Source organism: Triturus cristatus, chromosome 4_1 (assembly GCF_964204655.1).
Source record: "Triturus cristatus chromosome 4_1, aTriCri1.1, whole genome shotgun sequence".
Taxonomy (NCBI): Eukaryota; Metazoa; Chordata; class Amphibia; order Caudata; family Salamandridae; genus Triturus; species Triturus cristatus.
In genome coordinates this window covers 29,208,158-29,224,803 of record NC_140585.1, presented here as the reverse complement: position 1 = coordinate 29,224,803, position 16,646 = coordinate 29,208,158, and the positions used below count along the sequence as shown (strand labels likewise).

The 16,646-nt window shown below is 48.1% G+C and overlaps 1 protein-coding gene across 2 annotated transcripts in view; it reads left to right on the top strand.

Moving 5' to 3' along the window:
* The window catches only part of FTSJ3 (FtsJ RNA 2'-O-methyltransferase 3), a 183,874-nt gene that overhangs the window by 37,448 nt on the left and 129,780 nt on the right, over window positions 1-16,646 (top strand). For both annotated transcript variants that reach the window (XM_085651369.1, XM_085651368.1), the window contains exons 9-10: window positions 1,741-1,845; window positions 3,262-3,362. In XM_085651369.1, the coding sequence (XP_085507495.1) occupies window positions 1,741-1,845; window positions 3,262-3,362 (206 nt within the window). The remainder of the gene's footprint in view (window positions 1-1,740; window positions 1,846-3,261; window positions 3,363-16,646) is intronic.

Here is a 16,646-nt window from a genome sequence, read left to right as displayed (position 1 = left end):
GTGTTTCCAGGGGCATGTAGCCCCTTGGAAGCAACACCTCTGAGGGCGGGGTAGGCACCTCTAAGTGTCAAGAGAGGGGTCTCGCCTTTTTAGTAGTGGGCAGAATGGTGCATCCTGAGACAGCCAGATGCCACACTTCCCAGGAAGTGGTCATTAGGGGGAGGAAACCTGGTAGTCTGTTTGCTACCAATTGCATCCTACCCTTAGGGCATTTTCTGAAGATAAATAGGGCACCCCTGGCACTAAGATCTTGACTGACTCGGAAGAAGAACCGAAGAAAAACTGCCCTGCTGAACCGAGGGACCTGCAAAGAGACTGCACTGACTAGGACTGCACCTGATGGCTAGGGAAGGGAGGGACTGTGCCTGCGGTATCCTGCTCAAGGAGAAGTCACCCACAGAGCCCAGTCAAGCCAAGAGAACTCCAAGGGTAAGCGGACTGGCCTGTTCGCAGCACAGGGACACAACAACTAAAGAAGTCTGTTGGGCCACGTTGGTAGCCAAAATCTTCAAGCCGCTACCACAGCTGCCGTGCATCGCGAAGACCAAGCACCGATGCACAGAGTTTCACCCAAGTTTGCTGAGCTCGGGAGTGCTGTCTGAGAGTCCCTGGAACCCTCAGAAGTCGAGTTATCGGCTTAGGAAGGATTAGACTGTGACCTCGACAAAGGGCGACTGGTAGTCCAGTGACGAGTGGACTTCTGCCAGACCGGTGAGGACTTTGTGGTACGTCGACCCTGCAACAAAGACACCCTCACCATGTTCGTGGACCGAGGAATCCATGTAGGAAGACCCCCATCCACCGTGTCAGTTCCACCGCATCCTTAAAGCATCTTCAGCATCCTTCATCCCTTGCAACCGGACCACTCCATAGGAATCCATTGCTACACAGATAAAGTGCCTGTAACTGCTGGAGGAGTGCTTCCCCTGTGAATGCCGACCGCATTGACACTTATCTCAGTTTTCTTTGAAAAAGTTTGTAAGTGTCCAATGTGTTGGCTTTGCCAAGGCTTGCTCATGGTAGAGTGAAATTGCATTGATTTTATTATTGCTTATAATGTCTAGCTATCTAAATTCTTCATTGTTTTGGTGCTCTTTAAATGCTTAGCACTTGCTCCTCTGTGTGAGCCTTGCTGCTCAGTGCCACAGCTACTCAGGGCTGAGCTGAGGGTTTAAAGGCTGAAACCTACTGGACCTTAGGGGGTTAGTAAGTGTATTGCAGGGTGAGGCCACACAACCACACCACATATTACACCCCATTGCCTCACAGTTCCTAAAACCCAAGAAGAAACCTCCATGAATGGATGGCCACGGAGTGTGTGCAGCCTCTGCGAGAAGGAAGAGTGCTGTACCACCAGGTGACTCACGGACCCCTGCGCGTGATCGTTTAGAAGCATGTGTGTGTGCTGGAATATCACATTAGTTTGTGTGAGTGAGCAGTCGGTGTGTGAGAAGGATCTCTGATATGCACTCTTTCCCTCTCATGCCCTTTAGCATCCCTCCTCATTCCGTTTAGCATCCCTCCTCATTCCGTTTCTGATATTTCTCACCCCGTCTCTCTTCCTTTCACTTGCCTTCTGCCTTGTTTTAGCTATGCTCCTTTGCACCTCTGCTTTTACCCTTAATTGCGCCGCTTCTTTACTCTGACTCCATTATTCACCCTCAGTCACCTCATGTCTTTCCTTTAAATCCCTTCCTTCCCTGGGCCCTCATCCTGTCCCCTTCTTCTCTTGTGTCCTAGGCCGAGGGCTATGCAGATGGTGACCTCACCCTTTATCACCGCTTTACGCTCATGGAGTTCCTGAAGGCAGAGAATGCAGTGGACTTTCTTTCCAAGGCTAGCGAGGTGAGTCTGCCATTATGAGGCCATTCTGTGGCTGTGAGGCGAGGCTGCATCACAGAGGTGGTCTGACGCGCGAGTGTTATTGAGGTAAGTCTGCATCGACAAGGTCAGGCTGTTGAGGTGAACCCGCCACAAGATCAGGCTGTTGCCGCCAGGCTAGTAAGGTGAACCTGTCACAAGGCCAGTCTGTTGCCGCCAGGCTAGTAAGGTGAACCTGTCACAAGGCCAGTCTGTTGCCGCCAGGCTAGTAAGGTGGGCGCTTCACTTCTGTAACCTAGATCAGGGATGGGGATGAGACGCGGGGAGTGTCGGTTACCTCTATACATATACCGTGTCTCCATGTGGGTGTGCGGGCACACTGAGGCATGCTGGTTAGTATTTCATTGCCTCTAATTTTCATCCGTATCATCTATGCAGGGAATGTTTCAGTCGTGGACAAAATGGAAACCGCCTCAAACGCTGGCTTAAGTAAAAGCAGCGCTGGATCGTAGATGAGTTAGAACCGTCCCTGGGTTTGAACTGCTCCTAGAGTTTGGCTTCAAGTCTAGGTACTTGTAAGGCAGAATATTAGCTTCGGATAGCGCTTCGCAGGGCCTGCGTAAGGAAGGGGCCTGGCATGTAGATATACAAACAGAATGTGGAATAATGCAGACCTTGGTAGTGAAATATGCATTAGGCAGGCACTGCCCGCTTTGGTGTAACTAATGAGGTATTCAAAAGCCAAACACTGGATAAGACTCGACACAAAGCCACGTACCTGGCACTTAACTAAAATGCAGATACAACCGCCATAACTAATTTTAGCAGCTGGCCCAGCTTCTCTTGTAACCAGTTGTGAGTGCCACATCTTATCGGCAAGGCTGCTGCAAGTGAAACCAGAAGTAAATCACAGAAAAGCTTCAAAAAAGTAAACTAAGCAGGGTTTAAGCATGAGAGGCTAGTTGCCTGCAATAGTGAGTTAATACTACAACACAAATAAGCTATTGTCAACAAAAAACATCTCCGAATCTATTTATGCTTTTAATGTAAACACAACTATGTAACATTAAACTGTGTTCGCGCAAAAATAACCTTCAAGCTTTTATTGAATAAAAAGCTGAGCCTGTGAAAATTGTACAAAAGGCAGGAAAAGAATGTCGCAGAGCCGCCTTTTAGTAAAAAAATTGGCGGCCTTAAAGTTTTGGGAAATTCACACCATGCCCAGATTCACCGGCTGAGTTAAAACTTTACACGCCCTGTACACTAGAGGTTAGTCTTGGATTCTGTTAATGAAATGGGCTGAAGACAAAGCGGCAGGGGCTAGACTGATTTGATGACTCATAACGTTCTTAATTTGCTCACAATCTGGAAGGTTTCTTGGTGTAGAAGGTAGTCAGATTGGGCTCCCAAGAAGTTTAAACTCTTCTTCTTTTGCGACAGATCACATTGGATAACCCGGAACTAGAGCGGCACTCGGCTACAACAGCAGATGTGCGAGAGTGCTGCAAAGACATTAGAGTGCTAGGTCGAAAGGAGCTCAGGTAAGATGACCCCATGGACTCCACGAGTGTGGCCGAGAGCATTATTTGGACAATATTCCTTTTGTTATTCAGCGAAGTCATACATTCTCTCGCTGCACCCCCTGCTTAACTTCATATGCACTGTTATCAAGCCTCAGCAAAGCCCAAAAGTTAAAGCATCTGTACTACATGGCTGGGTGGGGAGGTTCTTGTAAGTCACGCATTTGGGTTTGTAGTTCCACAAGTGCGTAAATGCTCCTTCTTGGAGGGAATTTCAGTTTGGGGGCATAAAGGTCCCCCAGAACCATCTGTAGACACACCTAGGGTGATGGCTTTACCCATAAACATCCCTTAATTGGTACACTCAGTGAACAGAATGTAAAACTGGAAAGGAAGGGCCGTTCGCTTACCAATCGCTACGATTCGGCTTCTAATAACCAGTTGCTAACCCGATGCCTTTAGATAATATGCTGATCTGAAAATACTGCATCTCTAATGAGCAGATGGGTGATTTTAGGGAAAGATGTAGAATTCTAAGAGCTGCAATGCCAAGATATGCTTATTAGATGAATCAGTCGGTCAAGCAGTATTTATATAGTGCGGCTAATCACCCCTGGGGGGTATCTAGTTGCAAGATGTAAGAAAATAATCAAGCATTGGCTAGGGCAGTAGGCCTGCATAGGCAAGAGCTATTGGCTCTGCCAATGTCTTTTAGTCATGCTGTAAAGGTAGTCTGGCTAAATGTTACAAATCGAGCACGATGACATGTGCTCTGTTTCTAACCTGTATCTGTGCTGAACAGCAGCATGCCGCTGTACAATATTGCTTAAACACTGTCAAATCCAGGAGCTCTCATAGGCGACACCTTTTGGCTTTGCCCGTACCTGTTTTTTCTCTTTCATTTTTTTTACATTTTTTGGGGAGTGCTAAAAAGCTTATATAGGCAATACCTGACCTATTAGCTTTACCAGTGCTTGTTTTCTTTATATTCTTTTTAATTTTGAGGGGAATTCTAAAATGTTCATATACGCACTACCCGACCTATTAGGCTTACCAGTGCTTGTTTCCTTTATTTCTATATGTTTTCAAAATATTTTTGGAAAGTGCTCAGAAGCTCCCAAGATGATGCTACCAGGCCGCTCGCTTACTATTCATTTAATTTGCAGCGAATCTCACCCTGCATGGCCACTGCTTCTAAACAAGACTTCCACATAATCAGTGTCGTTGATAATCTATCATTGTTTTATGGTTCTAACATGACAGCCACAATTGGAAACACATCACCCATTTTATATTGGTTCCTCTGTTAATCCATCTATATCATACCATTCCAAGATGGCTGCTCGCTGATGTGTGTCATTTGTAACTGCGCACACACGCTTTTCAAGTTTATGGAGTAGCATTTTGTCTTCTTATTTTAAATTTTAATTTTTCTTGTATACCCTTGTTGAGAATGCATAGGTTTTATTGTGGATGAATGCAAGAAAAGCTCATTGGAAGGCTGAATGGATGAGTGAATGTAAGGATGTGTTAGAGTGACTGAGCTATTGACTAGAACTGACCGGTAACTGAAGAGGAGCTCTGTTTTAGGCCAGGCCTATGGATATTGCCAATGCTTGTTTGTTGTGTGGTAGAAAGTGCCATCTTTCTTGCATGGTATGCCCCCACTTTTTTTTAAGGGTGGGCGTAGTGGGGCTACGTGAAGCAGCACGTAGTGTGCCCAAATCTACGCACACTACGCGCTTCGCGTAGCCCCACTACGTGCCACCCACCTCCCACCTGCCATTCTTTTAAATAATATGAGCAATGAAAAATAAAGTAAAGTAAGTCGACTTACCCGTAAGCGCGGCGTCTCCGGGGCTCCCTCTTTCAGTTTCTAATTTCTTCTGGCAAATGCGCATGCGCGGACGCCCGCGCATGCGCATTTCTCGCGAGAAATGCGCATGCGCGGGTGTCCGCGCATGCGCATTTGCCAGAAGAAATTAGAAACAGAAAGAGGGAGCCCCGGAGACGCCGCGCTTACGGGTAAGTCGACTTACTTTACTTTATTTTTCATTGCTCATATTATTTAAAAGAAGGGCGGGCGGGAGGTGGGTGGCGGGTGGCAAGCAGCTACGCTTCGCCCTCGGCGTATGCGTAGCGCTGCCCTGCTTCGCCTACTTCGGAAAGTGCGAAGCAGGCAGCGCTACGTACACTACGTGGGCGAAGCGTAGTGCTACGCCCGGGGTTACTTTTTTTGCTGAATGTACTTTGACTGAGTGTGCCCTGGACTCGGCCAATCAGGTGCCCAGGGCCTATGTTCCTTCCCTAAAACCCGAATTGGCAAACCCTGGCCACATGTCAGTCCCTGGTAAATGGTACCCTAGGTACCCAGGGCTTTGTGACCAAGGAAGGCCTCTAAGGGCTGCAGCACTTATTGTGCCACACTTAGAGGCCATGTACCCTACACAAACACACTGCCCTTGCAGGCTGAGTGTCTGGGTACAAGACAAAACAGAGTCGACATGGCACACATCCCTGTGTGTTATGCCCACAACTTACACTGCCCTGGCATACATCAGCCACCCCTCTAGCTGGGTGCCCTGTGCCAGTGGTGTGGGCACAGGAGCATGAGCCCTGTGCCCCTACAGTACCCAGGTCCATTCCTGGGCACTGTAAGTGCAGTGCTGCCATTTAAGAGTATATGGTGCTGGGAGCTCGTCAAACACGAACTCCACAGCACCATGATGGCAACACTGAAGACTGAGAAGTTTGGTATCCAACTTCTCAGCACACTAAACCTGCCAGTGTGGGATTTAATGTACAACGCACTACAGAGGGCATCTTAGAGATGCCCCCTGAACCTAACCTACAATCCATGTCTTGTCTGAGAGGCTGCCTAGGCTGCCACACAGCAGACAAGTTGCTGGACCCCTGGGTGGAGAGCCCCCGCTCTCCTGGGCCTGCAACAATGCACATCCTGGGCGATGTGCTAGGTCTCTCCCCCAGGATGGGCAGGGGAAAGCTTCAACGGCATGTCGTCTTTGTGAGCTTCTCCAGGCCACTTGCTGTACTCGGCAACTAGCCCCCACCGGTTCTGACCCCCACTCTGGCGGGAAGACTGGCCGGAAACTCGAAGTAAGGACAGGGGATGTGCCAGCCCTGCCAACCCCACCCCTCAGGTGGGGAGGTGAGGTGAAGCACATCTCCGGGCCCTCCATCTTGAAGATGGGGAGCCCTACCCAATCAGGACTAGGCCACTGCCCCCTCCCACAAGAGAGTGGCAGGATAGGGGGTGTACCCACCCCAGGATAGGGAGCCAGTGGCCCCTGCCCTTTACCTACCTGTAACGCCCCTAAATCTAGTATTTAGGGGCACCCTGAACCTTCCTTCCCCAGATTCCAGATTCTAAAACAGCAAAAAGATAAAGAAGAAAGAAGACCTGCTGTGCAGCTGCTAAGAAGAGGAAGACACCATCTGCTTTGGCCCCAGCCCTACCGGCCTGTCGACCCTCGAACCTGCTCCTGCTAAATCTCGGCACCTCCTGTGGCCAGCAACCTCACAAACCCCGGAGGACCTGGCTACCTTGTGACTCTGAGCACCTCGGACTCCCACGAGCAGTGGCTCTGCTCAAAGCAAGTATCTAACTCCTGGCACCAGCCCGGAACCGCGAACCTTGCACACTCTGCACCCGCCGAGCCTGGCCTGTGCTGGAGTGGACAAAGACCCAGAGGACGTCCCCCCGGCGACTGTGACCCCGAATCCAGCACCTAAGGGCCCACCTCAACGCTCCTGACGACGCCTGCAGCCTCAGAACCAGGGATCTCCCCTACCGTGATCAACAGAGGGTAAGATTTCCCAACACCAAAAGGCACCCCGGCGCCCTGCGGTCCCTTTGCATGACTCCTGGGTACCGACCTATCCTCCAACTACCCAACTTACCTCTCAAAGTGGTGGGCACACCTGAAGAATCTTCGTCCCCGAGCTTGCAGCCTTTGTTCGTCCTTGAGCTTTTCCATTACAATCCATTGAGCTCCCGAAGGCTCAAAAGCACCCTGCACCCAGCCTCCCGAGTGGCCCTTGCAGTGTAACTTCTACTCCTACCTACTTCCCATTTTGCCCTGAGCAAGTGACCAGGAGCCCAGCTCCCACAGCCACGTGGCCTGCTAGTCAGCAGCCACCAACAAGGGCCCCCTGCCTCCCACAGGATAACATTGGGCCTAACTCACTCTGTACCCAGCTGCCCCTGTGCCGCTGAGGGTGTAACAACTGTACTTACCTGACCCTGGGAGACCCCTGAGTCTATGCCCAGAACCTTAACTCTGCCAGTCGAGTACTTACCCAAAAGCCGATAACTCACTTTTCTTCCATAGGGTAACATTGACTGGTCTCTCTTGAAATTTCTTCTAAGTGTGGAGTTTCTAAACTTTAAAATATTCACCTAAAATCAACCGAGTAACGAAAACGGAAATACTCACATGCTATTAGGAGAGATCCCAGTGCTAGATCTTGGTGCCCAGCACTGACCCTGAAAAGTACTCCCAACCGTACTTCCCACTAACTCAATTTTCTTCCATAGGAACATTTGACTGTTTTTCTGTGAAATTTCTTCTCTGTGTCGATTTTTGCAAACTACAAATATTCTTTAAAAATCGTACCAACTGTGAAAACGTAATTACTTACCTGTTTTAGATAGATGTCCCAGTACTGAGCCTAGGAGCCCAGCACTGGATTACAAAAGTAACGAACGTACTTTACCCGTAACTTGAATTTTCTTCCATAGGAAACCATTGACAGTTTTTCGGTGAAATTTCTTCTAAGTGTCGATTTTGCAAACTTCTAAATATTCCTTAAAAATCGCCTGTGTAACTTAAACGCATTCTCTCAACTGCTTACAGGTGGTACACTAGTGCTGGATGTAGGATCCAACACTGACCTAGAAAAAGTAACCATAACCCCACTTGCCTGCTAAGTGAATTTCCTTCCATAGGATAACATTGGTGATTTCATTAGAAAAAGTTTGTGTCAACTTTTAAAATACCCAAATATTGCTTAAAGATCACAAGAGTAACTAAATTGTATTTACTCACCTGTTTCGAGGAACTGTCCCAGGACTGAATCTAGGATCCAGTCCTGGAGTTAGAAAAGTAATCAATTGCATCTAACTTGATATTCCCATTGAGCTCAATGTATTATTGTGTTTGAGATTGTGTTGCCTATTTCAACAAACCGTAACCATTGCATTCAAAAGCCTCTTGCAAAGTATTTAACTAAAGCATCTCATTCTGAGAAAGTATATTTAGATACCTGTTGTTGGTTCTAAAATAAAACAACCGTATATTTTTATATACAAACCATTGGCCTAGAGTTCAGTTCTGGAGTGTGTGAGACCATTTGCTGACTGAGTGTGTACAACAAATGCGTTACACTGTCCTCTGATACTGCCTTACTGCTCGACCAAGCTACCACTTTAGAGAGTAAAGTTATATCTAACTTTAGCCTCTGCCAAACATCTGGGGACTGTGGACTCTATACACACTGTACCTATTTGGGAACCGTATATACAGAGCCACTTTCCTACAGGGGGCCAACAACCTGTCTGCTGGGTGGCAGCCTAGGCAGCCTCTCAGGCATGACACTGGTTGTGGGTTAGTTTCAGGGGGCAACTCTAAGTTGCCCTGTCGTGCATTTTACATTAAATCCCACACTGGCATCAGTGTGGGTTTAATGTGCTGAGAAGTTTGATATCAAACTTCTCAGCCTTCAGTGTAGCCATTATGGTGCTGTGGAGTTCGTAATGACGACCTCCCAGCACCATATACTCTTAATGGCAGCACTGTACTTACAGTGCTCAGGAATGGACCTGGGTACTGTAGGGGTACAGGGCTCATGCACCTGTACCCACACCACTGGCATAGTGCACCCAGCTAGAGGGGCGACTGAGGTATGCCAGGGCAGTGTGTTTGTGGGCATGGCACACTGGGATGTGTGCCATGTCGACTCTTTGTTTTGTTCTGTACCAAGACACTCAGCTTGCAGAGGCAGTGTGTGTGTGTGTGTGTGTGTGTGTCAGGGTACAGGGCATCGAACGGTGGCACAATAAGTGCTGCAGCCCTTAGTAGCCTTCACTGGTCACAATGCCCTGGGTACATGGGGTAACATTTACCAGGGACCTACTTGTGGCCAAATCTGTCAATTGGGTTTTGTTTTGGGGAAGGAACACAGGCCCTGGGGTCCTGATTGGCAGGGCCTCAGAGCACATCATCAAAGAGCATCAGTAGTCTGGCAACAAAAAAAAGGGGGGGGGTTTACTGCAACAGAAACCCACTTTCTCACAAGGACCCCAGGTGTCCCTACGTCCCTGAGCATTGCAAGCCGTGAATCCCTTCCCCCCCCCCCCCCCCCTCCGTTGGTTCACCCTGACTGGCCTTCCAGCCAGAGCCTGCAGCCTCTTGTCGCAGTGATTGAGCTCCATAGAAACCTGTTGGGCTCCCGGCACTGTTTTGCACTCTGCACCCGGCCACCCTCGTGCCGCTGGTGGTGCACTGTTGGTGCTGTCTTGGACCTTGCCCACCATCACCAACGCCTGGAGATTGGTCTTGTAAGTAGCTGTACTGTACCTGTTTGCAGAACTTGTTCTTCCTTCCATAGAATAGCATTGCAGAACTGCGAAATTGCACTGTCCGCTTTTTAATGGAAAAGAATATATATTTCAAAATGTTCTCACCCGAGTGTTTGTTCTCTGATGCCTAAACCTGTACAAACAAACAGGCCATGTTTTATAAATTGGTGTGGATAACCTCCTAGAGTCTTGCGTGTCATTTATTGATCGTTTTCAGTATTTGCAAAAGTCCTGCACTCCTCTGTGTTAAGCTTAAGGCTGCTCGACCACCCTACCCACTAATAGACCACTTTGGGATTGCCGTAGCAAACCCTGTCCACTCCTAAGGAAACCCGTAGACTCTACAACCGCTTCCAAGCGGTCCGCCTTGCTAATTTCTCCGCTGAAAAAAAGAGGACTGACGTTTGGAGTCCCGCAGGGCTCCTCCCTTCCACTTTTTTTTAACTTGAACATTTTACCTTTGATTCTGGCCCTTCGAAAGAGGGTCGTAACTTTTAACTGTGCCGATGACCGTCAGCTCGTGTTTAATATTGACTCATCCCCATCATCAGTTGCGAGCTTTCAATCTACCATGAATTTTATTAGCAACTGGAAGAACGTCAACCAGCTTAAATTAAATCCCGACAAGACCGAGCTGATTCTTACTGGCGGCTCTGCCAATCTTTGGAATTCTCATTTCTGGCCTCCACTACTGGGGCGTCCCCCACTCCCAGCCAACTTGGTCAAAAGCCTGGGAATCGTGATCAGCAATGATCTTACTATGAAGGCCCAGATCAGCTCAGTGGTCGCCGCTTGGTGTTTCCATCTGCGGAGAATCCGGAAAATCAGAAGATTTCTGACTTCTGAAACCTTGACCCAAGTTGTCCTCGCCCTGGTAATGTCGCATATTCATTACGCAAACTCCTTGTATGCTGGCATCCATGCATACCAATTACGTCGGCTACAACTGGTGCAGAACCAAGCGGCCAGGCTTATTCATGGTCAGCCTAAGCACCATCACATGAGACCACTGTTGAAGAGCCTCCATTGGCTCCCTGTGACCCAACGCTGCCTCTTCAAGTTAGGCTCTACCACCTATAAAGCCCTCTCAGGACGCGGCCCGGCCTTTATCGCCTCAAAGATACAGCGATATGCTCCCACCTGTGATTTACATTCTTCTAATAAGAACCTGTTGACCTCCAGCTCCTTTAAATGGAAGAAACATGGGGGCCTCAGATTCTCGACCCTGGCACCTCCATTTTGGAACCCTCTCTCTTGAACTGTTTGGCCACCTCTTACATCCAGTTCAGGAAACTACTTAAAACATGGCTATTCTCCCAGGCTTACAATTAAACCCACAGTCTGGTGTTTGAAACCGTCCCAGTTCAGGGCCAGGAAACGGTTGGGTGTACGTGCGCTTAACAAGTCATTTTAACATAACATACACGGTATATCAGATTCTTGATTTATCACATAGAGCCGGCTTCCTACATTGGTGGTGGCTTCGGTGGGATACATTTGCTGTACCATTTGGTTGATAAGTGATTCCAAAGAGGAATCCAAAATAGTCTGTGGAGGAGGGCCACAATGGACCCCTATCCCTTCACAGTTCGTAAGTTTGATGCCCACTGGCCTGTAGGGTTGTCTCCACCAGATCCCCAAGTAGATTCTGTAAAGAACTTGAGGATCAAATTTGATAATAAAATGTCTTTCCATAACCAAATTGTCTTGGTGGTAGGCTTGTGTTTTTGCAATTTACGTATGGCAAAAAAAAATCTGCCTTTCCTCTCAGTTCCAGGGCTAGGATGGCAGTGATATTGGCTTTCGTTATGTCCATGTTGGACTGTGCCAATGCGCTGAATGCCGGCCTGTTGAGAAGACTTCAGACTTTGAATATGTGGCGGCGAGGCTGCCCTTGGTCTTCCCCGACAAGAGTACAATACTGTGCATCTGTGTAACTTGCATTGGCTCGCCATGGAAAAGCGGATTCTTTTCGAGTTCTCTCTGTTAATGCACAGAGCGCTACATCACTCAGGACCGGAGTAATGTGCTAGGATTGCCTACTACAGCCCTATGAGGGTATTATGCCGTCCAATAACCATCTGGCCAGGATCCCAAGACTTTGTCTGGCTAAAACTGGTAGACGTTTGTTTTATTTCATGGGCCCGGTGGGTTGGAATAATTTCCCTTTGGATTTGCGACACGTCCATGATGAAGCATTGCTTAAGAAAAGGCTCAACATTTAGCTTTTTACGCAGTAGCTGTCTTTTGCCTTCCTCTTCATGTCTCTCTATGCAGTAGTGGTTCTCTACCTTGCTTCTCTCCGACTATACTGGCTAGGGCCGGACACTAAGTAGCTGTGCACGCTAGGAATCTCTTCACATTAACATCTGAATGTTAGTGCAGCTTGCAACAAACTCCTTTCTCTTCTGCATGATGGACATCTGCACTTCAAGTAAACAGCTAACTTCCTGTACGTAACGGTAGTGCGACCCTACAAACCGTACCGGGCAGCTCCGTTTAGAGACTCTGAGCATGGAATGGCCACTATGACATACTGTGTTCTTCAGCGGGGGCTTTCATTTTCGGTTTTGCTTTAATACTTTAAATATTCAGGTAAGAAGCATTGGAAGCAGACTATGACCTGGGTGTCTGCTGTTGCAGGCTCCCGTTGGCTGTTGTAAGAGGAAGCTGAGCCACTATTCCTGGTGCTTCCAGTGTTCTTCTCTGTAGACACCCGGGTGCGTTTCATTGTTACAGACACGCATGCTTGTGCTCTTCCTCTTGCCTCGTCCCATTTCCTAGGTCTCCCTGGCACGGTGCATGGGATGGAGTTAAGGCTTATGTCCGCCACTACGTGTGGACATGCTGGAGAAACGGTCTGGAGCTCCATGGTGGCCTCCACTCTGGAGGTGAAGCCCTCACTTGTATCTAAGCTCACGGCCTGGTTAGGGGTGGTGGCATTGAGTGGTTGGGCACTTAGTGTCCCGGCTGAGGTAAAGAAACACCATTCTGGATTCTCCGGCCACAGCGCATTGTCATGGGGAAGGCAACAGCCAGTGTGCCTAGAGGTCTTTATGCCTTGCCTCTTGTCTCCAGAAAAAGTGAGGAGCAGCATCTCACAGGAGGTTGAACCTCTGGCCTCCAGGTTCTACTAATCAGGGATAGAATCCGCAGGGACCGAGCACGACTAAATGAATTTTGATAACTCCAAACAGCCCGCTGTTCCTCAGATAAGAGCCACAGCAAAGTGTTGTCACACTTGAACTTGATGTTAAGTACACTCCTAACCTTGCCTTGAGTAATTTTAATTCATCAAATTGCCAGGTATCTCTCCATGATGCCCACACTAAACCTTTACAATATGAAAACTAGGACTATTTTATTTGTCAGTGCTTGTTTGGCGACAATGCATTCTTATGCAAACAATCTTGTTTTGTAGCTATCATATTGTGAGAAAGTGGCTCTGTATATACTGTTCCTTAATAGGTACAGGGTGTACAGAGTCCACAATCCCCAGAGGCTTGGCAGAGGCTAAAGTTAGATATAACCTTACTCTCTAAAGTGGTAGCCTGGTCGAGCAGTAAGGCAGTATCAGAGGACAGTGTAAAGCATTTGTTGCACACACTCAGTCATGAAATGGTCTCACACACTCAATAACTGAACTCTAGGCCAATGGTTTATATATAAAAAATCTATGCTTGTTTTATTTTAGAACCAACAATTGGATTTAAAATATACTTTCTCAGAATGAGATGCTTTATATAAATACTTTTGCAATATGCAATTGACTTTTGTAAACAGTTACAAGTGGTTGCAATAGGCAACTCTATTTTAAACACAACAATGGTTTGAGCTTAATGGAAATTTCAAGTTATTTGCAACAGATTAATTTTAGGATTACTTTTGGAGTTCCAGGACTGGATCCTAGATTCAGTCCTGGGTCAGTACTTAGAATCAAGTGATGAAAGTTGACTTAATTACTGTGATGATTTTTAAACAATATTTAGCTATTTTAAAAGTTGACACTTACAAAATATTTCAAAGAAAACAGTCAATGATTCCCTATGGAAGAAAATTCAAGTTGCAGGTAGAGTATGTTCTCGTTACTTTTGTAATCCAGTACTGGGTACCTACACTCAGTACTGAGACCTTTATCCAAAACAGGTAAGTAATTACGTTAACAGATATTATACGATTTTTAAAGAATATTTAAAGATTGCAGAAATTGACACTTAGAAGAAATTTCACAGAAAAACAGTCAATGGTTTCCTACGGGAGAAAATTGGGTTACAGGTAAGTAAAGTTGTAAGTATTTTTCAGAGTCAGTGCTGGGCACCAAGATCCAGCACTGGGAGCTCACCTAAGAGCAGGTGAGTATTTTCGTTTTCGTTACTCGGCTGATTTTTGGTGAATATTTTAAGATTTGAAAAGTCCACACTTAGAAGAAATTTCAGGAAAAAGCCAGTCAATGTTACCCTATGAAGAAAATAGAGTTATCGGTTTAAAGGTAAGTACTCGACTGACAGAGTTAAAGTTCTGGGCATAGACTCAGGGGTCTCCTAGGGTCAGGTAGGTACAGTTGGTTCACCCTCAGCGACTCTAGGGCGGCCGGGTGCAGAGAGAGTTAGGCCCAATGTTATCCTATGAGGGATAGGGGGGCCTTCGTTGGTGGCTGCTGACTAGCAGGCCACGCGGCTGTGGGAGCTGGGCTCCTGGTTACTTACTCGGGGCAAGTGGGGAAGTAGGTAGGTGTAGAGGTTGCACTGCCAGGGCCACTCGGGCGGCTGGGTGCTTTTGAGTCTTCGGGCGCTCAATTGATTTCAATGGGAAATCTCCGGTTTAGAAAAAGACTGCAAGGATTCTTCAGGTGCCACCACCACTTCGAGAGATAAGTTGGGTAGGTGGAGGATAGGTAGGTACCCCGGGATTGGGCACAGGGGGCCACGGGGCGCCGCATGCAGGGGTGCCTTTTGGTGTCAGGAAAATCTTACCCTCTGTTGATCGCGGTAGGGGGGGGCACCTTGTTCTGAGGCTGCAGGCTTCTTCAGGAGTGTCGAGGGAGGTCCTTGGGTGCCGGACTCGGGGTCACAGTCGCCGTGGGGTCGTCCTCGTGGTCTTTGTTCACTCCGGCACTGGCCAGGCTTGGCTGGTGCAGAGGGTGCTGGGTTCGCGGTTCTGGGCTGCTGCCAGGGATTAGAGGTAGGTTTTGAGTAGAGCCTCTACTCATGGGAGTCCCAGGGGCTTAGAGCCAAAAGGTAGCCAGGTCCTCCGGGGGTTTGTGAGGTTGCTGGCCACAAGAGATGCCAGGTTGGAGCAGGAGCAGGTTCGAGGGTCGACAGGCCGGTAGGGCTGGGGCCAAAGCAGTTGGTGTCTTCCTCTTCTTAGCAGCTGCAGGGCAGGTCTCCTTTCTTCTTGCTCTTCTTTGTATTTTGGAATCTGGAATCTGGGGAAAGACGGTTCAGGGTGCCCTTTAATACTAGATTTAGGGGAGTTACAAGTAGGTGAAGGGCAGGGACCAATGGGCCCCTGTCCTGAGGTGGGTACACCCCCCTATCCTCTCCTGTGGGAGGGGGGCAGTAGCCTAGTCCTGATAGGGTGGGGCTTCCCATCTTCAAGATGGCGAGAGCCCGGAGATGTGCTTAACCTCGCCTTCCCCACCTGAGGGGTGGGGTTGGCAGGCTGGCACATCCCCTGTCCTTATTTGGGGGGAGGAGATTTAGCACCTCGCCCAGGATGTGCATTGTTGCAGGCCCAGGAGAGCAGGGGCTCTCCCACCCAGGGGTCCAGCAACCTTTCTGCTGTGTGGCAGCCAGGGTTTAATGTGCTGAGAAGTTTGATACCAAACTTCTCAGTCTTCAGTGTTGCCATTATGGTGCTGTGGAGTTCGTGTTTGACGAGCTCTCAGCACCATGTACTCTTAAATGGCAGCACTGCACTTACTGTGCTCAGGAATGGACCTGGGCACTGTAGGGGCACAGGGCTCCTGTGCCCACACCATTGGCATAAGGCACCCAGCTAGAGGGGTGGCTGATGTATGCCATGGCAGTGTAGTTTATGGGCATGGCACACAGGGATGCGTGCCATGTCGACTTTTTGTCTTGCACCCAGACACCCAGCCTGCAAAGGCAGTGTGTGTGTGTGTAAGGGTACAGGGCCCCTAAGGGTGGCACAATGAGTGCTGCAACCCTTAGAGGCCTTCCCTGGTCACAAGGCCCTGGGTACCTAGGGTACCATTTACCAGGGGCTGACATGTAGCCAGGGTTTGCCAATTGGATTTTGTGTGTTTTAGGGAAGGAACATAGGCCCTGGGCACCTGATTGGCGGAGTCCAGGGCACACTCAGTCAAAGTACATTCAGCAATTCAGCAAAAAGTGGGGGTATACCATGCAAGAAAGATGGCACTTTCTCACACATATTACACTTTTCTTTAGTTTGCATGAGTGTCCTGTAGGAAGCTGGCTCTGTATATACTAAACCAAAGTGAGGTATAGTGTGCATAGTCTAGTGGAGCCCCAAAGGTAGGCAGAGGTAAAGTTAGATAGAAAGTCACTCTCTATTTGTGGTAGCTTGGTCGAGCAGAAGGCAGTATCAGAGGACAGTGTTAAGCATTTGTTGTACCCAGTCAGTAAGCAAATGATTTCACGCACTCAAAGACTGAAATTCAAACCAATTGTTTTTGTATAAAAATATTCTTTTAGTTATTTCATTACCTAGAACCAAGC